The sequence below is a fragment of the Rattus rattus genome, chromosome 1 (genome assembly GCF_011064425.1).
Source record: "Rattus rattus isolate New Zealand chromosome 1, Rrattus_CSIRO_v1, whole genome shotgun sequence".
NCBI classification, from domain to species: Eukaryota; Metazoa; Chordata; class Mammalia; order Rodentia; family Muridae; genus Rattus; species Rattus rattus.
The window spans coordinates 144993811-145018635 of NC_046154.1; the positions used below are offsets into that span (position 1 = coordinate 144993811).

A 24825-nucleotide genomic window follows, 5' to 3' on the forward strand; every position below is an offset into this window, starting at 1 on the left:
AAAGGTCAAGGGTGAAGGAAAAAACCCCTCTCAAATATTTTTGCAGTCTTTCTGCAAAATAAAAGATTTTGATTATGAAGACTTGAGAAATAAGATGTAAATGAAAACAAATAAAAATCAAACTTAGTCTGTCGTTCTTAATTTCTTCCCAACCAACCTGAAGTAGGTTTAAGGATAAGAAACATCATAGTGCTTTACTGTACGGAAGAAATAAAATATACTAACATACTTCATCAACATAAAAATACACCTCATTTTGAGACTCAATTTTATATGTGAACAGGTCAAATGAGGTAGTTTATATCTACTTTATGCTTTATTAAAGTAAGTTTGATAAAAACATCAATTCACAAACACCTCCATGACGTAATCAAGCATATACTTTTTTTGTGAGATTAAAAGCACATCTTGTTCAAAGTCAAACGAGTCAGTAAAATAAAAGGCCTTGGTGTTCTCTCACCCTCTTTCAATACTTACTGCTTGGTTTTCCATGCGTGCAAAGATAACATTTAGCATCTGAGTAAGAGTAGCTTTGGCTGTTGTCTGATTGATGAGATTTTTGCTGGCTAAATAGATATTGTAGCATGTCCTCACAGCTTGCAGCACAGTTCCTTCGTGAATTTCTATGTGTTGTGATGTTACTGCAGTAAGTAAAGCCTGTAAGGAAAGAAACACAAAAGCAATTTTCTGCATCCAGAGTTTATGCACAAAAAATACATACTTTCATTTTAAAATTAAAAATTAAAAAAAAATGACACTTTAGGAGTAATGTGTATAGATTTCTATCTACCATGAACATGAATAATTACCAACTACTAAAATATCTGAGGCCTCCACTACTCTAGAAGTAGTTTTCTCATAGGCCTCTGAACTCCTAAGCACTCTTTAGCTAAATTTCATTAGAAATATTCGTGTTCATAAAAAGCAGAATGTTTACACTATCACAACTGAGGTCTCATACAATACACATCAATATATAAACACACTAACACTACCACAGGTACATTAACAACTACAACATGGCTAGTTTTTCTCTAAAAGGATTCAACCATCCAGATTCATTACAACTAAACTTGGACTTTTTTTTTTTTAACAGGCTCAATAGATGGATGGGCACAAAAGAGTACTGAAAGCTGGTTAGACAGACAGTATACGTGGTGATACATGGGCTAAGAAGGGACACCACGTAGGAGCTAACAATTCAGAAAACTAGTAAAGTCACAACTTTATGAATCATCTTAAAACTTGAAAGATGTATATAAAAAGCAGGGTAGGTTCAGAAAAACTCAAGACTCAAAGGATTCAATCCTAAGTGGGATGGCCAAGAGAAGAGATATAAAAGTGTAGTTTTTCTTCTAATGGCATAAAACAACAGATCTTATATAGGTTCTAAATAATATCCCAATTGTCTGTCACACCCAAAACGGACAGAAAACAACTCTTCCTAATATGTTCAAGGTGAAAAGCTGATGGTTTTAAAATTGTAATAATAAAAATAACACACTGATTTTTATATAATTACCTTTATTATCTGCAACTGAACTCCTTCATCTGTTTGAGGGCCTTGGAAGCAGCCACATATTGTTTCAATAATTCTATCAATTAACTTTTTGCCTGGTGTCGTACTATCTGGAGCACTGCCAGTCAAGTGCCCATAAGCAATAAGTTTCTGAAACAGACAAAATAGAGCACCTAGTCAAGAGAACTAACACATACACTATGAGCTGACATATAGGTGAATGAATATATACTAAATTTTAAACAAAAACATCAAGGTATAAATAATCAAAGCCAAAGACTACTTTTTCCTGTAAATTACTATACTTGGAAAACTAGTTGTAGTTGCAATAATCACAAAAACAAAGCAATAACAAAACTAATAGGTAATACTTCTAGACAGCCAGGTCTTAATATGTAAACCAGGTTTTACTGATAGTATTTTGGGGGGGGGGACTATCTTAACACTTTTAAATGACATCAACTCTCTTTCCAACTTATGTCATCATTTTTTTATGACATCCAGTTTGCAAATAGTGGCTGCAAAAAAAGAAAAATCTCAGAATTATCCATTCACTACTACCATTTGTACTAGGAAAAAGGCATGAGATGTTAGTAATGCTAATTTTTCAGTGAAAGCAAGGTCATAAATCAGATGAATTTATCTTTAACACATCTTAAGAACCTGTCATCTCTTCTTGGCTACTAAGCTTTTAGTTGAGTGTATATTACCTCCCAAACAGTGACACTACCTGAAAACAAACACCCAAAATCTGGAAACTTGCCTCACAGAATTTTTAAGATATGGTGTGTTTGTGTATGAGAAAAAGTACTCATGACAATTTCTGACATTAATGAATGTCACAGGGTGAGCAAAATAGTAAGATGGCAACAGTGTCAGCATGGAAATGCTGCACTCTATAAACTAGTAGGGGTTTAGTGAAATCGCTTCCAAGTGATGACTTCAGCTCAGTGGTACATGCCTGTGGGACTCTCTACTTGGAGGCTGAGGTAGAATGACTGCTTGAAACCAGTTCAAGGCCACACAGGGAACATAGTGAGTATCCATCTCAAAAACAAAACATACAACAGTATTGTAGCACTGATGGGAAGAGAGCAAACCAACACCTTAGGTTTTGTTTTGCTAATGGTTTTGTTAATGCTAAGAAGAAACATCATTTTGCAGCTACTGTGTATCTGGAATATAAGTGACTATTTTGTTTTTTACCTCAAAAGTTCAAGGCTTTCATGGTCATGTCTAAACCATCAACTGTGAGCAATATTAGAAATACACTGAAACCAGACCGCTTTAGATACCATTTTATACATACCTGCAAACAGTCTAGAGATGTACTAACTATGCGGGGACATTTGGACTGGCATGCCAACTCAAAGGGTAAGAAGTACTTGTCTGCTTCAATAAAATTTGTCTTTGATTTCACTGGTGGAAGGGTGCCTGATCCAGCTTTTGCTTCTCCATGAGGAGGACTAGATAAAAAAAGAAAGTTTACATAGAATACCATATTTACCTTGATGATGACAAATCCATGAGGAAAAAATATCAGTCATGAAAAGCACCTTACTACTGACCACTTTTCTGTCTTTTGTACTTCACAGGAAAGCACAGCCTAGAGAGCTCAAGTGATCTTCTAGGGTGACCACTGGCAGTGACCTCAGCTGCTGGACACAACATGGGATTTCTCTCTTTTTCCAAAGATCCCAACATCTACCATGTAAATACTTCATGAAACTTGAAATAGCCATGGACTTTCTGCATGTCCTTATGCTGAAGTACACTTTTGAATTATTTCTACAATGTTCTAAAGAAGCTAACATGGTCAAAGAAATCTAGTAATTTTTATAAATATACATTGAACTTTGTGAAAAGAAGTTAAAATATAGCTATAAGTGTTTTGGAAATGTCTAACTTATATGAACTTGTTTCTTAAGAACTATTTTTAATTTTATTACAAAGATAAAGAAAATCTTTAATGCTAAACTATAGATAATTGTATTACTATTTTGGTCAAGACTGAAAAGTATGCAAATTAATTTTATAAAACCAAAAGAAATCATACAAACCTTTGTTTCTCCGTTTCAACTTTTATTTCCTCTGGTGAAGGCAAAAAGAGAGAAGCATACGTTAGTACAGGGAGACAGAAAGTTTACTGGGTAATTTGATTATAGTCTTCATAAGCTCATTTGGGACATTAAAAACAAAACAGCAAAGTTGCAAATTCAAAAGAAAATCAGTTCTCAAATTTTATTTCACCTAAATATAGAAATAATAGATCACAAAGAATGTGAATCAACAAACAAAGAATTTGAATTACCAAAGCATTCCCCCTTTCTCTTTAATAACTACATTAACCAGAAGTACTAGGAAAAAATATTGTAGCCACAATCTTGTCTGTCTGTCCGTCCGTCTGTATGTGGGGGGAAGGGGGACACTCTGTGTCTCTCAGGAAGATTTTTCTAATAGAATTATAACTTCTTGAAAATGCTTGTATGTGTTGATAATAACTAATTTTTCTAGTTAGAACTATATTTGAAAAAACCCTATAAAACAAGTATGTCCAATTTTTAAAATTAATCTTTTAATGTAGCATGCAAAATAAATAGTATGGCATTTCACATAGCTTTCTTTTCTTCTTTCCCTCTTATCACCCGCTTCCTGTGTAACCCTGATTGGTTCATTTCCCCCTCACTGGAAACCTTCTCTTCTCCCCATGCACTCCGATATTCCTCCCCTCTGCTTTAAGATCTTCACCTTCCTTTTCATGGTGCGCCTTCCAGTTTCATGACACCCCACCTCCACCTCATGCTCCTGTAAGTAACTGCAATTAAGCTAATTGCTTCAGCAAGCTAGAGTTGGGTAGTCATTTTTGGTCTGTCACTGGGGTAAAGAGATATTCATGTCTCTCCTCAGAAAAGCTAATCTAACACCTTTGATACTATTTACTGACTACCTTCTATTGTCAAGCACTATATAAAGTATAAAGTAACTTGCTCAAATTACTTTGCTATAGCACCGATTCTGCAACTATATACAACTTACTCGTTGTCTATTGTGTGCCAGCATTTGATATCAGAATTTCAGTCTAGTTGTCTGAGGACTAAAGCCTTTCCATCTTCCCAGGGATAGGAGTAAAGAAGGGATAATATAAACTATTACTTGGAACTGTTTAAAGACACAACTTAATAAAGATTTACAGTGCTTAAGAGAAATAAGACAGCACAGAAAGAAAGACACCAGCTGATCATTCGTACATGGACTCTAAACGCCAAGCTCACAGGAGGAATAGAACAGTGGCACTGGAATGTGCAAGAGGCAGGATTTGATTTGGAAAAAACAAACAAACAAAAGGTTCCAAATGTCAGTTAGATAAGAGGGGTCCACTTTAGTGGGGATTTGTGGACGGTAAGAGTGTGTTTAGTCCTTTGCTGCATTCCTAGCATCCAGCTCTGTCAGTCACACAATAGGTAGACATTCAGCAATGTTGCCATGTACAGAGCCCCACAAGAGAGAAACAAGATTAAAATTGTGTTCTGTTTTGTGTTTCCTTCCTTCTTTTCTCCTCCCTTTCACTTTGGCTCTGGAATCTAACACTGGGACGGAGACTGATGCTGAGTGTTCCTAAGACCTGGTTTCCAATTCATTCAAATCATAACTACTTAGAAACTTGATTTTGTGATATGTTTAACTGGTTAGAAAAACACACTATAAAAACAAGTAATTTGGAGAGGGGGGAATCCCACTTCTTTGCTTATCAGTATCAGTCTCAAATCCAGGGACGCTGCCTTCTTCAAATGAAATAAAACGTGAGTGATTTTAATCAACAGTTCTCAAAATTAATTTGCAGGAAACCACAGGAAGAAATGTTTCACTTTGGATCCCAGAACACACCTCCTATGTAAAAAAATTCATCATTCCTTTTTATCAAAGGGATATATGTACCCTCAAGCTGTATTCTTTTATAAGCTACAATACCAGCTATTAGCTACGAAACTGACTTTATAATTAACAAGGCTTTTTAAACTACAAACAAAAAACTATGTATTTTAAAGCTGAGGAAACAAGAATAAGATACCCAAGGAAATACATGCCAAGATACATTGTAATTAAATTTCAGAGGAGCAAAGAGGGAAAAATAGTGAAAGCAGATATAGAGAAATGACACACTGTATACAAACGTATTGTCTGAATGGCAGCAAAACTATCATGAAACACCATAAAGGCTAACATTTAAGTCAGTGGCACATTTCTATCACTGTATATCATTTTCAGTGGAAAATTTAAGGCTCTGTGGGCTGGAAAGATTGCTCACCAATTAAGACAATGGTTGCTCTTCCAGAGGTCCTAAGTTCAGTTCCCAGCACCCACATGGCAGCTTACAAATGTCTGTAACTTCAGCTCCAGGATATCCAATACTCTCCCACAAATATACATGCAGGCAAAACAGCAATGCACATTTAAAATAACAATAAATAAACCATATTTTAAAAGCTTATTTAAAAAGTCTAAACCTTGTAAGATGAAAATAACTTAAGAAAAATCAGCACTAGGGTTACTTTAAAGGAATTCAAATGTTCTTCATGTTAGCAACAAATATGGTAAAGAAAAACTGAAACTTCAAAATAATTGAAGAAATATAAATATAGAAGGGAGAATGAAAAATAACAATAAGATGTCTGAAAGCCATAAGGAGTATTATTAACTACCTAACTAAAACATACACCTATATCATACGTAAGTCTGTATATGAATATGTAACTTATATATTTATTTTACTTAATACTCCTTATGTCACACAGAGAGGGGGGGAGGGAGAGGGTGAGAGAGAGAGGAAACAAACAAACAAAAATTCCTATATGGGCTTACAATGCTCTCCTCAAGGGGCCATAGAGTTCCAAAAACCCCAACACCAAGCATGAGAAGTCCTCTTCTGAGTTGTTGGTCACGGCCACCCAAGAGAATTCCAAATATTACAGGCTAATTGCTGTTGCCCTGTGTTGCGCTTCTTCCTCGGGCAGCTAAGGTTAAGTCACAACTGCTGCCTGAGGACCAGAAAGTTTGCTGTGAGACTGTCTTCTACAATGTCAGAGAAACATTGGAAATCTAGGAAATCTCATCAACAAGGCTGAACAAGGATAATATGTCTATAAGCTCAAGGGGTCCTAACCCCACACCAAAAGCTATAGAAAATTAAGGAATACTGAGAATGAGAGAAATAGTCTTCCTCAAGGAAGAGTACATTAATTGGTTATTGAACACCAAAGTCAGCTCTGAAAACATACAAACAAGTATCATTATATGGACTGAGCAGACTGTGTTTATATATTTTAAAACGCACACACAAGATTTAATAAAAAGAAAGAATCTGAAAGAGAGGAGTGGGGTAGTACAGCAAATGGGTGGAAGGAGTTAGAGCTTCAGATGTAGCTTTATGGATACTGTAGCATGACTGTAATCAATTGCTTTCTGGTTTGATTTGAAGTCTGCTGTACAGGCCAAACTCAAACCTGGTACTGTAAACCTGATCAAAATTCTACGGCAGGATAGGTCTGACTCTAGTAGAGAAACTGTTGTTGTTTTGCTAAGAGGATATGTTGTATTCACAAAACTGCTTTCTACATACTTACGTTAGTAGAGAGTGTTGCTCTCTGCTTTGGTAAGAGAAATTTGTTTTTGTAGAGGACAGACTTATAACTGGCCAGCATGCTCAAAGCAAGCCCCAAAATGAGACAGAACTGAGAGAATACAGAAGAGGGTGCAAATGATAGAGAAGAGTGCTCTATAACACTGTCTTTCCAGCTACGATATGGCTGTTGCTCTCCTGAACTCAAAATGGTTGGGATTGCTTGCCCATAATCACCACAAGCCTGGGTCTACCAGCACTCCATCATGGATAAGGGAAAAACCTCCTCTGGCTTCAACCCTCCTGAAGGAGCTACTGGCAGTTAGTGGCTGCTTGGGATGGGTGGTGAACACATTCTTTTTGTGGTGTCACTATTGGTTAACTTGCTCATGTGCCTCACCTATAACCCCTCACTTATGCACATGTAAGTAACTCTAAACTTACTAGGTCTCGGTTGGTCTCTGTCTCTGTCTCTCCCATGTGTACTCACACATACACATGTACATACATGTACACACACACAGACACATAAATATTGAGGGGTAGAACTAGAATAAAAGGCAGTCTATGCAGAATCCTTGAGAAATTACACAACTTTTCAGAATTCCAAATACATTATCAGAACTTTTTGTGACTACAGAAGAATTTCTTAAGTGGGAACACTGAACTAAAACCCTATCTCCATTATGGTTTTATGCTGTCACAGACAGGAGAAAAGTACCCTGCAGAGTCACTGAGAATGTACAGAGCAGACTAACACTCTACATTAACATATCTAACTACTGATTTTATATACACTTACATATGTTTGTCAGTTACATGTTTCATCCCTTTTTCTGTTTTAAATTTTCCTTTCCTAGTACTGAGGACTGAAACCAGAGCTAAACACATGCTATGTGTGTGCTCTACCTCGGAAGTAAAGTCCAGGACTTTTCATTCATTTATCTGGTTGGTAAAGTTTGGTTGATTTATTGAGGAAGGTTCTCAAGTAGCCCAGGCTTAACTCATTATGCAGTTAAGGATGACCTTGAATACTTCTGCCCACCACACCCATCATATCAAGTGCTGAGACTGCAGACATGCATCTGTATAGACATGCAAAATGACCAACCTTTTTCTTTTCCCAACAGCTCCTTTCTCCTTCTGCAACTTGTCTCTAACCCATATACAATGCTGTACTTAACAGAAAGGTCAGGATTGCTACTTTAGATCAGAAGTAATGACTACACAGACACCAAGACAGTGCAGAGCTACATTCCAACTCTGCTAAACACATACTCCAAACTCAGTTTCTTTGTCTACAAAATGAAAATAGTTCAATTACTTAAACATTCAGGAGACTTCTGAAAATCAAGAAAGATAGAAACAGTAAGTATTTAATGGGCATAGAACCCAGCATTCACTAAACAATATTAGCTGTTACTTCTATGGTTGCCTTAGAAATTAGTGTAATTTTTTTAAAAGAACATATTTCTGGAGACTAGAGAGATGTGTCAATGGTTAAAAACATTTGCTGGTCTTGTAGAGGAACCTAGCTCAGATGCCAGCATCCTCTTCTGGTCTCCGAGGGCACAACATGGTACACACACACACACACACACACACACACACACACACACACACACAATTGAGGAGGGGAGGAGAAGGAGAGAAAAGGGCAGAGAGAATCTTTTTAGAAAAGAACACACTTGTTTACATGCTCAGACCTCAGTGTCTGTATGTGTAGAACAAGGTCTAGAAAAATGTCAAGCACTTCAGTGAGATGACCCTTCAAATTTAATCTGATACAGCCCATCAAATCCACTCCTAGATTATCGACTTAAGAAAAACAAAAATGTATGCACACAGAGACTTCTACCCAAACAGTTACAGCAGCATTATTCATTTAACCTAAGTGTGTGTCAACTGACGGACAGAGGAAATGTGGTATAAGAACACAGCTAATTGAAATGTTCCAGAATGGAAACATTTCGGATGTTGTTAGTACGCAAAACGTTTCAGATTTCAGAACATTTACCTTTGGCCAGTAGTCTGCAAATACTCTAAAATCTGCAAAACTCTTAAGACTGGGGCACTTTAGGTCCCATGTATTTCAAATAAGGAACCTGAATTTTCCTATTCACTAATACAAAACTGAGGTTTGTGTTTTGCGGTTGTTGTTGAGATAGGGGATACACCCAGGCATGCCTGAAGCTTGGAGTTCTCCTGCCTCAACTTCCTGAAGGATTACAGTTGTGAACCACTACCCTCAGCAGGGACAAAGCATCAAAACAGACTTCAAGTGCTTACTGAATGAAAGACAGAACACCTCCTCAGTGTGGACTACTTGTACAAAGTGCTCAGAAAGTGCATTTCTAGAGACAAACCATATTAAGTGATGTGTGAAACTGAGAGAAGCAGCAAAGATTAATTGGGGATAGCACTAGGGTTTTACTAGGCTGCTGGAAATGCTCTGGAACTGGATTATGGTGGTGACTGCACAATTTGGTACAGATACTAGTAGGTAATGTTTACAGTTTGTAAATATACTTCAATAAAGTTGTGCACATGCGTGTAATGACCAAAAGTTATCCTCAAATGTTGCTTTTTGGGGGGACATTCACTTTGTTTCTTGTGACAGGGCTTGCAATAGGACTGGGCTGGCAAGCCAGTAAATCATCCTGCTTCCCCAGTACTGGAATTCCAAGAGTGCACTACCATACTGGGACTTTTACGTGAATTGTTAGGATTAATCTCCATTCTTTATGCTTGCAAGGCAAGCACACTACCAAGCAAACCATCTTCCCAGCCTAGTATGCCTTTATTTACTGGGTTGGGGAGATGGTTCAGTGGTTAAGAGCACTGACTGATCTTCCAGAGATCCTGAGTTCAATTTCCAGCAACCACATGGTGGCTCACAACCATCTGTAATGGGATCTGATGCCCTCTTCTGGTGTGTCTGAAGACAGCTACATTATACTCGCTTACATAAAGTAAATAAATAAATCTTTAAAAGAATGTTTTTATTTACTAACTAACAAAGTGACTGGAGAGCAGCCCAGTCTCTTGCCTAGCAGGCTTGAGGCCTTGGCTTTGATCCCCAGAACTATAAAACCAAAGAAAGGCCAGGGAAGGAGAACAGACCAAAAGGAAAACAGCTAACTGGTGTCCCCACAGCAAGAACATCTGGTTTCCTCAGTTTTACTTTTTAAAATTGCTTAGAGGAACTGCCGCGGTCTTCTTTTAGAAAGGTAAAAAGTAAATTGCCAATTTTATTTGAATTATAAATATAAACAGACCAGCAAATGCCATATAGCTTCTCCTCTGTCTACAATTTTAGCCTGAATTCAATCTCATGCATCAAAAATTAAAGTGTTTGGCATTCATACCTTGGCTACTTATGTTTTTATTATTCCCTTTCTTAGAAAACTCTATATAGGCATTGGCTGTGAATAGCTGATTGACATTTAGATTCAATTTGAGATAAAATTATGGCTTCATATTTTCTTACAGTTAATATCAAAATAAAAGGTATTTCTAAAATGTTTGAGTTTTTCTGAATGAAAAATAATGTAGACTATGCAGACCAATTTAGTACCATCTATGTGTGTCTATGTGCACAGATTTGCTTCACAAAACAAGCAAGAGAATACCAAAGTAAATATTTGTGCTTGACTCTTTTCCATTTAGCCTACACTAAAGTCTCAGATTTTCTACTCAATCCATACCAAACCCTACACTGCATCCCCCAGATTCATGGGGCAATCAGAATAGAGCCCCACGCATAACCAATATTTTCTGTATTTTAAAAATGAAAATTCAAATTAAGAAATCAACTTGGTCTGAAAGGTTAGAAAAACTTTTTCACTAGTTTCTAGACTGTCTAAGAATTATCAATAAACTTGGTGACTTAAAACAACAGAAGTTTATTCTCTGGGGCAGCAGAACCAAGGGAAGTCTCCTTTGATTGGCTTCTGAGGTTCCTTGACTGTGACAGCATAATTCCAAACTCCACCACTGTTTTCATACTGTCTTCTTGCTTTGTGCGCCCCTATGTCCTATCCTCTTCTTTTACAGGGAACAGACACTGGATTATAGTGCCCACTCAGAATCAAAGGAGGTCAGTATTGAGACCCTTAATAAATCATGTATGCAGAATTCCAGAAAGGATCTAGACAAGGGGAAAAGATCCTTTCTAGGAAAAGATTTGCTTTCACTGAAAAAAAGAATCTGACAATTGATATTTGCATTTGTTTTTGACAATTGATATTTGCATTTGTTTATATCATTCTCAGAGGAAAAACTTCTGTGGAAGGGGAGGAACATTTATTTTTGTTTGTTTTGAAATAGGGTCTCATTCTAGAGTCCAAGCTGGCCTGAAACTCAGCATGCAGTCAAGGCTGGCCCTGAGCTCACAGCAGCCTTACAAGTGCTGAGATTACAGGTATGAGTCACTGTCTTAATCCTGTTGCTGTGATAAAATACTCTGACAAAAACAATCCGGAGGAGAAAGGGTTTATTTTAGCTCCCCATTCCAAGTTATAGTTCACAGTCAAGAGCACAGGGAGGACAAATGAACCCATCCTTTACTCTCTTCCCTTTTTAATGCAGTATAGGACCCACACCCAAGAAACAGTGCTAACCCACCTTTATGCTGGTTCTTTCATTAATATACTCAAGATACTAACCCACAGACATGCCCACAACTTCATCTAAACAATCTCTTAGTGAGAGACTCCCAAGTGATTCTTTATTGTGTCAGTCTAGTTGACAATTAAAAGGGACCATCACTACTGGGGCTGGAGAGACAGCTCAGTGGTTAAGAGCACTGACTGCTCTTCCAGAGGACCCAACAACTACATGTGGATCACAACCAGCTGTAATGGGATCTAATGCCTTCTTCTGGTGTGTCTGAAGAAAGCAACAGTGTATTCAAACAAATCTTTAAACAACAACAACTTTTAAGTAGAAAATTTCCTATTATATCACTGGGAAACTCTATGATTAAAACATTCTAGGTGTGATAAAAGTTGCTTAGCAGGAAAAGGTTTGTACTGTACCTCCTGCCCTGAAGGGGTAGAAAGAGGCAGAGGCAGTAGAAGACTGTAATCAAACAGTGTCTTCTGGAAACAACACATATGAACGCACAGTGATTGGGACAGTATACCAGACCAGCCCCAGCATGGCAAGTGGAGGTGCACATGAAGCCCCCAACCCTGTCTAGCAGAGGAGCTACTGACAAGGGATAGGGTCAGGGTGAAAGAGAATCAGCTTTCTTTAAGTGTGCAGCACCTGGTAAGTTGACTACGCTTCTGTGGATGGCATCTAAAGAATTTGTAGGCAACACAGAAGGACTTCAGTAGGAAAACACAGTACAGGAAGCTGGGTTGTAGGGAAGGGGATTGGGTCTAGAGCAGGTGGGGTAAGGGTTGAGGCAAACAGACTGAACATCAGAGAACTAATGGTCTTTATTTTGCTTTTTGTTTTTAATTCTGGGGCTGGGAAAGTAGCTCAGTGGTAGAGAGCCTTCGCAGTGTGCACAAGGCCCGGGGCTCAAACTCCAGCATCAAAAACAAAAAGGAAAAAACTAAAGCCAAGCACAATAAAGCATGCTTGTAATCTTAGCACTTGACTGAAGAGTGCATGTGGTGACAGAGGGCAGGGGCTGAGTTCTAGGAGAGTAGAGGTAATGTATCAGGATATCAAGACTGCTTTAAAAACATAAAATATATGTAAAGGCAAGATAATGATGTCTGCTAAAAAACAAAAACAAACTACAAAAAACCACACACACACACACACACACACACACACACACACACACACATATGCACACTCACGCCAAGCCCTCTGACACATACATACAATCCTAGCATCTGAGAGGCTAAGGCGGGAGGACCACCAGTTCCAGATCAGTCTGAATAGACACTGAAAGACTGTCTCAATAAACAAACAAAATCCACAAAACAATAAGAGGGGGGCAATTTATCTCTCCTGAGTGTTTTCTCTCTCTACCCGCAACCCCTATTCAAAGCTTGCCAGAGGCCAGACCTGCCAGAACAAATTTGGAAGGTGGGATTTGGGAAGATCAGATCAAGGTCATCACCTACACAGGAAATTCCAGGCCAGTTTGCCTTTTATGAGACCCTTTCTCCAAAACTAAAGTATCTTTCCTGGATTTCCCACAGATAAAACACCAAAGCTGCTCATCTCACTTCCCTCTTCCCCAACAGTGTAAGTCTCTGTAACCTGAATTATAGTAAGCACACATCCTGCTTCCTTTGTTATTTCATTTAGGTATCTACCTAGAAGACCGACTCTCTCCCTTTTCCCTCCAGTGTCCTGACAGTCGGCTCCTTTTGTACCTCTCCCCTTCGGAGAGACCTCTTCAGATAACGATCTGATACTATTTTTCATTTGTAGCTCCTATAACCTCGCCCTAATAAAATGCTAACTTCCATGAAGGCTTTGTTTACAGTGCCCAATGCAGATGCACTATCCAATACAGGAGAAAACCCACAAACAACAGAGTGAACGTCTAGTTCTTTTCACTTTTGAGACCAGGCCTTGCTATTTATTGCCCAGTCTCAAACTCCAGGACTCAATTCATCCCACTCGTCAACCTCCCAAGAGACAGGAGGATAAACATACAGTGAGAGAGAATTATGTTGTGGGGCTGAAGAGACAAGTGGTTTGACAGTTAGGAGCACTGGCAGCTCTTTAGGAGGACCTGGGTATGGTTCTCATTATACGCATGCACCCTTATAGCTGGCTATAACTCTGCGTGAATGGAATCTTATCATTTCATCCGACTTCCTTGGGTGCACATACATACATGCAGGCAAAAGGCTCATATACATAAAAATGTACAAATTTTCAAAAATAGTTAAAATAATTTTACTTGGAACATCAATAATTTACTTGTGTATTTTTCTTTGTTAGATATGTTTCCTCAATTACACAAGGAATATCATGACAAACACTTCCTCAAATTATTTTCTATTCATAATTTTATCTATAAAGGTTATCAGGAAAGTCAATTTAGTATCTGTCAGGAGATGGAAAGGGTAAAAAGGAAACCAAAAGTAGTCTTCACCTTAATTGTCCCATGAACCTTTTCTGACACAAGGTCTTGAGTAGCCCAGAGTGACCTTGAACTCCAGATCCTATCTCCAATTCCTCAGTCCCGAGATTACAGTTCTACACTACCACATCGGCTTTATTCATTAGTAGAGACTCAACACAGACAGTCCAGCTTTCTAAGCAAGCCCTCTTATCCCCTGAGCTTCCAACCCAGTTCTTGTTTTTGGTTTGTTTCTATTTTTAATTGCTTTGTTTTTAAGACAGGATCTTGTGTTGCCACTACCAACCTTAAACTCCTTGATGCCCACCTCCCAAGTGCTGGAATTACAGCCACACACCTCCATGCCTGGCTACCAGCTGCTTACCGGAGACAGGACTATTTCTCTAAAACAAGGCTGTTCAGAAGAACTGTCTCAGCAGTAGTTCCTTCTGGTCATTGTATTATCTACTTTGTCTTTTCCCTTAAACAGTGTTTCAAAGTAATTCCCAATGAACATGTATTCCTGCGGCATTAACTACATTAAGAGACTGAAAAAAGATCTAATAAATCTAGGAGAAGCTAAATAAAATTCAGCTGATTGCTTTAGAGAATTTTCATGTACATTTTAAACTTTCCAAATGGAAATAAGATTATATGTTGACCATAACCTGAACTTTGTCAACTCAGATTTTTGGGTTAAAGGTTTCTCTACAGCTTGGGCTTCACAACATTTTATTCATGGCCACTCTGAATAAAGGATCCTTAAAACCAATTTGAAATGTGAAAGTAAAGACCAGTATATACTGGATCTTTCTTTACTTTTCTTCCCTTGACAACTCAAAAATTCACGCAGCTCAGGTAGTGAATGAATACTATCTTTTTACTTTAGATGGCAAGGAAGACTTGCTAATTGATTAAAATTGTAGGAAGGTGGGAGACAGCTCACTGGTAAAGTGTGTGCTGCACAAGCACGAAGCCCTGAATTTGGAGTCCCAGCACCCACACAAAGCCAGGGATGTACAATGACACATATTTGTTCCTCCAGTGCTGGGAGGTGGGTAGACAGGGAAATCAAAGGGGCTCCCTGCCCTGATAGTCTAACAAAGATCATAATTTCTATAATGAATGAGAGGAAGGCTCTGTCTTAATATATAAGGTCACCATATTATATATGGTAATAGACAGGGCACTCAACACTGGCCTGTAGCATCCATATATGCCCAGACACATATATGTGGGCAAACATATCCACACAAAAATATGCACATGCACATACTGGCATAAATACTGTGAAATTGTTTAGAGATGTCACTTGCTTGTAAATGGTGATAAGTTAAAAGTATCCCAAATCCAGGACCAAAAAGACTCAAAGTAATTCATCCTCCACTCATATTCTTTATAATAATCCTACTACCACTGGAAATAAGAATGGGTTAGTGAGGCAGAAGCAAGGAAGTTCTGTAATATTTACATCATGATACTACATTTGTATTTCTGACAAGTTCAAGTTGGTTCACATCTCTCAACACTGGAGAGGCCAAGGCAGGATGATTGCTGTATTTGAGTTAGCCTGGTCTACAGAGCTAGTGGCAGGCCAGTCAAATCTACCAAGCAAGAACTCGTGTAAGTAAGTAAATAAATAAATGAAGTATTTATGGGATAAATTATATTTTTGGGTAATAAACTCATAAGAAAGCTAAGTCAGCAGGATCATTTCACAATACAATGAACAACAGAAATTCATTCTGCCTGAGCAAAAATGACTTCTCTTGCATCCCTGTAGGTCTCCCTGCCCTATCATGGGCTCTAAATGTCTTTCTTTCTGAAGACCTCTCTTACTCTGCAGCCGTGTCTGTTTCCAACCATGAACTTTTACTCTATCATCTGTAGGTATTGTCGCAGTTACCTAAAGCAAGGAGTTAACTAGTCTACTTACACCTAACATCAAAGAAACTCCTGAACTTAGAAACCTGACTGGAGGATGTCCCAACTGATATTGGGACAAGATAAACAATGCCACCTTCAAGCTCAATCCTGAAACAATCCTAAATTCTTTGAAACTAAAAATAGCTCAGCTGTCGTCTCATCTGCCAGCAGATGGCCAGACTATTTTTAATGCAGGATTCTCAAGAGCAGGCATGGATCACACTAAGCTAGGGCAGCAGAGAATCCCTCAGTGTTCACTACACAGAACTATAGGGCAGGTACCAAGAGAGGGCAACCTGGAGCTAGCTGTTCTGGGCCTATGGGCTTCCTACCAGTTTAACAAGGCTCTGTTACAACCATTTTGTAAAATAAAATCTAGCATGTTAGAAAATTTAAAATAAGCTTTAAATAATTGTATACCCTTTAAAGATTTGTTACTGATGTAAACATTAAAAGTTCATTTATATAGCATCTTTGAGAGTGAAAACTTAACCAAGAAGGCCTGGAACTCATTCATGGTAATCTATTCTCCCAACTGCTGGAATTACAGGATCAGTCACCGAACCTGGCTTCTATGACTTGTTTACAAAAAGTTGTATTTTTAGTCAAAATATTCTTCAGAGTTCATGATAAGCTGTAATTTTATATGTATCATTTACAGAAAACTTATTTTAACTAGTCATTATAATAAAGGGAAGATAAAGATCACAAATATCAATGATATGAATTTTACTTGAATGCCAATAAATTTTTTTCAAACAAAACCAGAAAAAGATTCAAAGTCTGGTATATCGTATGTTTTTAGCTCCATCTCCTTTCAGCTTCAATAACATCTAAAGAGAGAATGAATACATACAGGAATCTTTACAAGAGTCTGAACAATAGCTACACATACCTGTAGTGCTAGCAGGCACCAGTAATCCCAGTACCATGGAGGCAGAGGCAGGAAGGACTGCCACAAGTTCTACAGTTCAAGGGTAGCCTGATCTACATAATGAGTTTCAAGACAGTCAGAATAGGTAGCAGTTATCCCAAACTTAAAAAACCCACCGAGATTGCATACTGAAACTGTACTTTATGAGGGCTAAATGTAACTTTTATGGAACATGGAAAATACCTGTTGTTAAAAAAAAATAAACAAACCAAAAACCAAAAAACTTCCTGTAAACAAAGTACTCTGGTGCTTATTAAAGTGGCAAAATATGATTTAAAGAAGCAAGATCCAGTTGGTGCACACACCATCAAGAATTCCTATGCCTAAAAATGTCAGGGCTGCAGTTAAGGGAGCTACAGACTTCTGAAGAAATGGAGAGTGGCAAGAATACTAGCTGCAGTTAACAAAAGAATGCACTCACATCCTCTGAGTCCACTCCCTTAACTGCACTGAGACAGTTCAAGCACAGTAACACTGCAATGTGACAAAAGCAGGACTTAAGACCCAGACTCTCGTTACAAGGAGCTGCCAACATGTTTACTTATGTTAGTATTTGGAAAGAAAAAAAGTACATAAAACACTTTACATCAAACCCTTAACTGTTTATGCTTCAGCACACTCAGAGTGAAAACACACTCTGGGCTGTGGATACTGTTTAGTTGATTGAATGCTTGCCTATCAAATATGAAACCTAGGGTTCTATCCCCTGCACTGCACCTCTAAAACAAGGCATGGTGGAATGTGTGACCCCAGATTTCAAGAGCAGAGACAAGTGGTTTAGGAAAGTTCAAGTTGTCTTCATCTACAAAGGAATGTTAGGCCAGCCTGGGCTACTTGGAACCTGTCTGCATGCCCCCATGCTCCTTGCTTTAAAAAAGAAAAAAAGTCCCACACACATACAATCGAACGGCAAAGCTTAGTTCTGAAATACTAAAACTTTAATTTGAAATTCATATGTTCTTTATCCTGCCAAGTTATTGAAAACCCTACAGAGCACAATTATTTTAAAAGTCTTTAAAACTATTCCTATCACCCCAATTAATGATTCCTTTCAGGACCCAAATATAAACTCAGTTCTTGCAACTGTACAATAGTCTTCTCATTCACCAGGAAACGTGTTAGTTACAATAACAAAATGGGAACTTAAGACCAATGAAGGGGCAAAAGAAGGGACTATTTAAGTCCACTATACTACATTAAAAACAAAACACCATCAACAAAAAGCACTGTTTATTTTTGGTGGATGTTAAACAAATCCATTTGATGTTTTCCATATTACTAAGTTTAAGGATTGAGAAAACGAGGGAGTCTGTAACATTTGCAGCAAGTTAAACGGTAGTCTTAAGTCAAGACTTAAATGTAAAATTATCTCCTCTAAGCTATCGTGACCCCTTTAGCATAAAGTTAGTTTGTCCCCTTTCAAAAATGTTTTTCAAAACCCACTTATAACCATCTCTGTATCTTGCAAATTTGAGCTGCTCTAGTCCAGGGCTATAAACAAAAGTGTAAGTAATCATCACACACTATCTGTATAAAACGTTCTGGTTTCTTGCTTAACAATTCTATTTGATGGATACACTAGAGCTACCAAAGGCCAGCCTCAAACAAATCGTTATCCGCCTACCACGGTTATAGGTATTGTTTGGATTTCCCCTGCTGTGGCTTCACTCACTACACTAGACCTCTTCGGTCTGAACTATAAATCACAATTGAAGCTTGAGAGCAGCTGCCACTGTCCAGACATGTGGCTGGTGGGTGTCATTGTCTTTCTTTATTCTCTCATTCTACACACACCCCTTTCCATGTTACCTAATGCCAGTTTATCTAAAGGTTCTTTCCTTCCCCATTTCCACACAGCCGCCACCACCACTCCTTAACCTCTAGTCTTGTTCTTCCAGGTCAGCCCAGTAGGCTACATTACTACTCTTTTTTTCCCTGTAGCTGGGACAGAGAGATGGCAAACTCGAGGCACCTTTTGCAACCCCCTCTCTCAAGACTGTCAACAAGGGAACAACTTCAACCTTTCTTCTCAAAGTACCACGCCAAACCATAAAGTTATTGTAATTGCAATATGGAACCCTCCCCCACGCCCGATCTTGTCATATCGGCCCCACCTCAATTTCTAAGCTAATAAACAACAGCTCATCTTCTGCTCCATCACAAAGGAGGACATTCTGTCCGCACCGCAGGGGCCACCAACAACCCCAGCCCCCACCCCATTCAGTCCAGTGGAACGCTCGAAGCCAGGTGCCCCGTGATCCTTAACCATCTCGAGTTCCGGGGGCCCCGGCTGGCCGCCCTTCCTCCTCCACCCAGCCGGTGCCCCGCGTCCAGCCGAGTTGCTGTCAACTCCAGTCGAGCGGTCAGGACCCGGCCAGGACCCCCAGGACGAGCCGCCCCGCCGGCCCACCTCTGGCGGCCGGCCCCCCGCGCCGCGGCCTCCTCCAGGCTCACCTAGGGCCACCTCGCACGCTTTGCGCAGCTGGGAGTGATGCGCCTTCTTCACTTCCTTGTCGGCCAAAATCTTCTCCAGGGCCCGGGTCAGGAACATGTTCTTCGTCTTCTTGCCCTCATACATGGACGCGGAGGAGGAGGCGGCGGCAGTCCCGGCGGCTGGAGGGGAGGCGGAGGAGGGGGACGGGGAGGGAGAAAGGCGAGGAGGTGGCGGTGGGGGCGAGGAGGCGTGGAGGGCAGCCGCGCCACCAGGAAGCGGCGGGCGACGCAGAGCGGCCGCGGGGCCGCCAAGGGCGTCGAAAGCCTCGCCACGCTCGAGGGGACGCCGTTCGAGGGCCGCGCCCGTCCGGCCTCGGCGCCGTCGGCCCGGCGGTCGCTTCCCGGCCGCCCGCCTCACTCGTCCCTACGGCCCGGCGGCGGCGACCGAACTCGGCCCGGGCGGCCGTCTTCCCGGGGCCGAGGGCCTAGGCGGCGGCGCCTCACACACCCAGCAGGCGCGAGGCTGCCTTAGCTACCGTGGGGACGAGCACCCGCCGCAGCCGCAGACTGGCCTCCATCACCGCCGACCTGCCCCGGACGCCATGTTGAGAGGAAACGACGCGTCACGCAGCGGCCGAACGGCTGCAGAGAGGAAGCGGCGGCGGCGGCGGCGACAGCGGCGGTGCCAGCCCAGAGCTGCCGCGGCGCCGGGAGGCAAGGGGCGGAGGGCGGCGCGGGAGGAGCGGCCGGAGCGGCGATTCTACGGCGGCCCGGCGGGGACTCGCCGCCTCCCGCGTTCGCCTGCAGGGCAGCGTGGGGCGTGGCGGGCGTCCTGCGGTGCGGCGCGGCGTGGCGCGGGGCTTCTGCTTCTGCGGGCTACTGGGATGTGCGATCCCCGCACACGGGGCGCCCCCAAGGCCCGCAGACAGGACCCCTGGCTACCGTGCACTGGTTTCCCCAACTTTCTGAACAGCTGGTCGCTGGGGAGCAAAGTCCCTCGCGGTCCTAGGGCCACAGGAACACCCGCGTCGCTCTCTCGGACGCACCTGGTTTCCGCCTGCCACACGGGGTCTAAATTTCCTTCTCAGGTGTAGGAAATTGCTATCCTTGACCGATCCTTTCGATTGCTTCAAGGAGGATCTCTTTTGCAAAATGTAAGCTAAAAATCAGTGGGCGAGGATTCAGGAATGTTTTCACTTTTTACTCTCTCTATAAGGTAAATCAGTGAGCCCGAGATTTCATGCCCTTTTCTGATTGACTCTGAAGTTAAGGTGAGTGCTTCTGATTTAGGCACCCCACAGAGTCCTCGGGTTCTGTACCTTTAATCCTGAGATTTCAGAATGGAAAAGCTCTAAGTACAAACATACTCGTGACCATGCTGTGCCTACTTTAATGTCGAAGAACTCAAATCACTGCTCTTCTGAGCGGAAACGTTAAGAAACCCTTGAAATAAATACAGACCAGACTATTGTGTGGCTCCAGCAACATGGGATCACTGTTAAGATATGTCTTTTGCTATTTATTCTTTTCCTTAGATTGTGTTAGCCCTGGACTCATACTAATGCAGCCATCCAAGTCCAAAGATGTGAACACTGCAAAGTGACAGGACTTGGGACATGTGAAAAGCAAAAGGAAATAAAAATGGAAAATCTGAAGGTGACATACAACTAAAATGGACAGATATATATCATGAGAAATCCACAGATCCATTACCTTCATCTTAAACACTAGATTCTTGGAAATTAGAGATTCATTTTGCTCCTACATCAAATAGAATGTACTCTCTGTTATACATTAGGGAAACATACTCATTTCTAATTTGGTTTTGCTTCGCAACGCCATGTTTGAACCAGGTTCCATTGAAAGTACTATCTGTAAGTCATATCAGTTTATTGTTCTGCCTCCATTCCTAGCTGCATTAGCATTCTCTAGCTTCCCTTCTATCTAGATGTAGCCAATAGGTTTAGCTCATTAAACAGACAACTTTCAGAAACTACCTTCCACTCTCTTTTCCTGCCTTTGGCTACATAGTAAAGAGAGCAGAACAACAAATTCAAAAGAGTTTGAGCCTCAGAATTACTCTTTAAGCAGGAGTACCCATCATTATGAATATCTGTTTTGGGTTTTACACGATGCAAGGAAAACTCATCAGTTATGTTTAATGTTTTTATACTAAGCAGCAGACATGAATGTCAAGAATGAGCAACCTAGGGGTTGGGGATTTAGCTCAGTGGTAGAGCGCTTGCCTAGCAAGCTCGAGGCCCTGGGTTTGGTCCCCAGCTCCGAAAAAAAGAAAAGAAAAAAAAAAAAAAAAGAATGAGCAACCTAGAAATCCTTGCCCTTGAAGAGCTCACAGTGTATTTAACGTGTCCCAATCTATAGTCATATTGTCCTGCTTGTTTACTGGTTGCCTACTTATCTCATAGGAGCAAAGACCTCGTCCATTCTTTCCTGTGTGTCCATCTACTGTGTTGCTAGCATAGGGAATTATAATGCACTCGTCAAATAGAAACGTGGATAGATGAAAGACATCAGACAAAGCTTGCCGTGATACCTTCCCTTGTAGAGCTTACAGTATGTAGAGGCATGTTAACAAATAGTGAACAGGAATTGCAAAGCATGTGTGAAGTATGATTAAAGGAAGGGCCAGCAGGTGGTCAGCTGCAGATCTTCAATGCAGGGATAACTAGCCAGAAAAGTGACCTTTAAACTGGAGACTGATGGAAGGAGAAGTTGGCTAAACCAAGTCAGAAGGGGACGGCATGATCAAGCTAGTGATTAAAAATAGATACATGTATACATGCATGAAATTTCTGATATATACCTTTGTGGTCTGGCGAGTGGAGGGCCCAGCAAGGGTGTTGACAGAACAGTAAACAGTCACAGCAGTGTGGGGTGATCCATGGGTTGTGACCCCTGGCCACCATGTAAAGTCTTGGGATCAAGCTTTATACAAGGGTCATGACGGGCTGAAGCTTCGTAGCATCTGCACAGGCTAAGGATTTTGTCTAACGTTTTTATGAAAGTTCTAGAGGATTTTTAGAGATGAAAGAAAATGGGCAGGCAAGATTTATTTTGGTGATGGATTAGACAGGACTCAGAAAATTGGCATCAAAGATAAAATACTCAAATACTGGGTTTTGAGGGAGAACCAGGTGGAAAGAGCATTTTGTAGGGATAAGCTAGACTGGAATGCGAGTAGATTCCAAGACCAAGGATACGCAACGTCCAACTGTAGGAAAAGAATGCTTCTGAAAACACAATTCCAGTTCCTCCCTAGTTGAGCCTGCAACTTCACCCAAGAGTCAGGAGTAGACTGGGAATGTTCTCAGGAGGAAGCAAAATGGAATTAGATTTTAGAACAAGGCTGACATTCTGGGACCAGAGAGGGAAAATGCCCTTTTTAGTTTTTTATTGACAGGTTTTCAGAGGGTGCCAAACTTGGGTAAGCGTACTTGAAACGGAGTATGTGCATGGGTATTTCTTTGTTTCTTTTTTCCTGTTTACTCATAGTGCTTGGATTATTCAATTATGTAAGTAAGCCCTCTTCAGTATTCCTTGTAGTTTTCAAAAGTCTTGAATTCTATTTCTGTTCCTCACCTTATCACTGAATAACTAACTCCTCATTAATTTTCCTGATATCAGTAACCTCACTGTACACTGTCTGTTTTGGCTTTTCTCTTTGAAAATTTTTGTACTTTGGTTCCAAGGAGTCAAATAATATCAGACAATAAAAGCAATAAACTACTTTGCTCTGAGATTCAGTGTCTTGGCATGCTTTAGCCATGTTATAAATGTCTCTGGGATGTAAAAATTGAAGTTGGAATACATTTTTAATTAAGGCTGAATATCTTTGGTTGATGATTGAACAATATTACTTAGTACTGTGTATACTTGGCTGCAGAAGCAATGAGTCCAGTGGCCTTTCACAGGACCCCTGGATTCTATCACCTCTCAAATCATCCCATCTCTGACCCCTGATTTTAGTGTAGAAAAGGTTTGTTATAAAAGTGGATCCGTTGGCCAGGCCCCTGAAGATTTGATTAACAAGAGAAAGCAAACAAGTTTACTAACAAGTTCAGCGAAGGCACACACCGGTGGGGTAACCAGAAGTGGGGCTTGGCTGGCATCTTAAAGAACAGTTTTAGAGAAGCAACAAAGGAAAAGAACTCTGAGCATCTACAGCAGTGGATCTGAGAGCCGGGAACACAGGGAAATGGGAAGATAACAAGTAAAGGTTATCATGTAGGTGTCTGTAGTGGGATCTTCAGGCCACATAGAGTTGTCTCCACTAATCAACTTCTGGATAGAAAGGAGGGCTCTTTTGTAAATTCCTGTCCTGCTTTTAGTCAAATATAGGGAGCAGGGGGCAATGGATTCCCTTGTGTATATTTCTAATTGTCTTTGGTTCAAAATGATTTAGAATGGGTTAGGGTGCCGTATTCAGCCACCCAAGCAATTTCTCAGTGGTGGTATTAATAGTTAATATTTATACAAGCTTATTGTGGGCAAATACAACAACCCAAATGAAGGTTTCATTATTAGCCCTCATTTATAAATGAAGAAACTAAGCTTAAAGAACAGACCACGCAGTTGGCAGGTAGCAGAACCAGGAGTGCAGTTTGTGGAGCCAAACTCCAGAGCCCATACTATAAAGAACTCAGCTGTATATTTTTACCAAGCCAACCTCCTGTCATTGTGATGACCTCTTCTATCCCCAGCCACACGTATTTGCTGTGGGCACTCACCTTCCTACCCCTTCTTCAGATTTCCTCATCCTGTGTTTTATTCTCACACCAGAAATCCAAACATGGGCGGGGTTCACCCAGCCAGGCTCCTCTCTGCATCTTTCAGCATCCCAGAGTGTCCACCACCACCCCACCTGGCTTTGTTTACTCAGCTTTCCCAACCTGGAAAACCCCATCATCTGAAAGTTCTCTCTCTTCCTCAGTTACACCCTTCCTTCCTTCCCTCAGTCTTCTCACAGCATCCCCTACCTCACACTTTAAACCTCACATACTGAGGCAGGATCCCTCACGGAGCCTCAAGCTTACCAATACATTCTGACAGAAGCGAATAGAGACATGGTGGTGACCTGCCAAAGCGAATGTGTACAATGCCCATTCCTTTGTCTTGTTTCTTCTCAATGAAAGACAAGTGTTCATCCACTTGAAAACGGTCATTTAGTAGTATGGTTTCATAGGACATACCATACCACCTTCAAATTACCCTCAACTACTGTGTGCACGTGTGTGCGCGTGTGTGCGTGTGCATGTGTGTGTGCGTGTGTGTGTGTGTGCATGCGCGTGCGTGTGTGTGTGTGTGTGCTTACACTCATATTTGGAGATCAGAGC

At 40.7% G+C, this 24825-nt stretch overlaps 1 protein-coding gene across 1 annotated transcript in view; it reads right to left on the minus strand.

Annotated features, from left to right (window-relative positions):
* Positions 1 to 19641, minus strand: part of Arfgef1 (ADP ribosylation factor guanine nucleotide exchange factor 1) — a 94225-nt gene extending 74584 nt beyond the window's left edge. The window contains exons 1-5 of the mRNA XM_032906650.1: positions 19493 to 19641; positions 3580 to 3610; positions 2829 to 2985; positions 1523 to 1669; positions 478 to 657 (exon numbers count right to left, since the gene is read on the minus strand). Coding sequence (XP_032762541.1) covers positions 478 to 657; positions 1523 to 1669; positions 2829 to 2985; positions 3580 to 3610; positions 19493 to 19616 — 639 coding nt within the window. The 5' untranslated portion in view covers positions 19617 to 19641. The remainder of the gene's footprint in view (positions 1 to 477; positions 658 to 1522; positions 1670 to 2828; positions 2986 to 3579; positions 3611 to 19492) is intronic.
* Positions 19642 to 24825: the final 5184 nt, after the last annotated feature.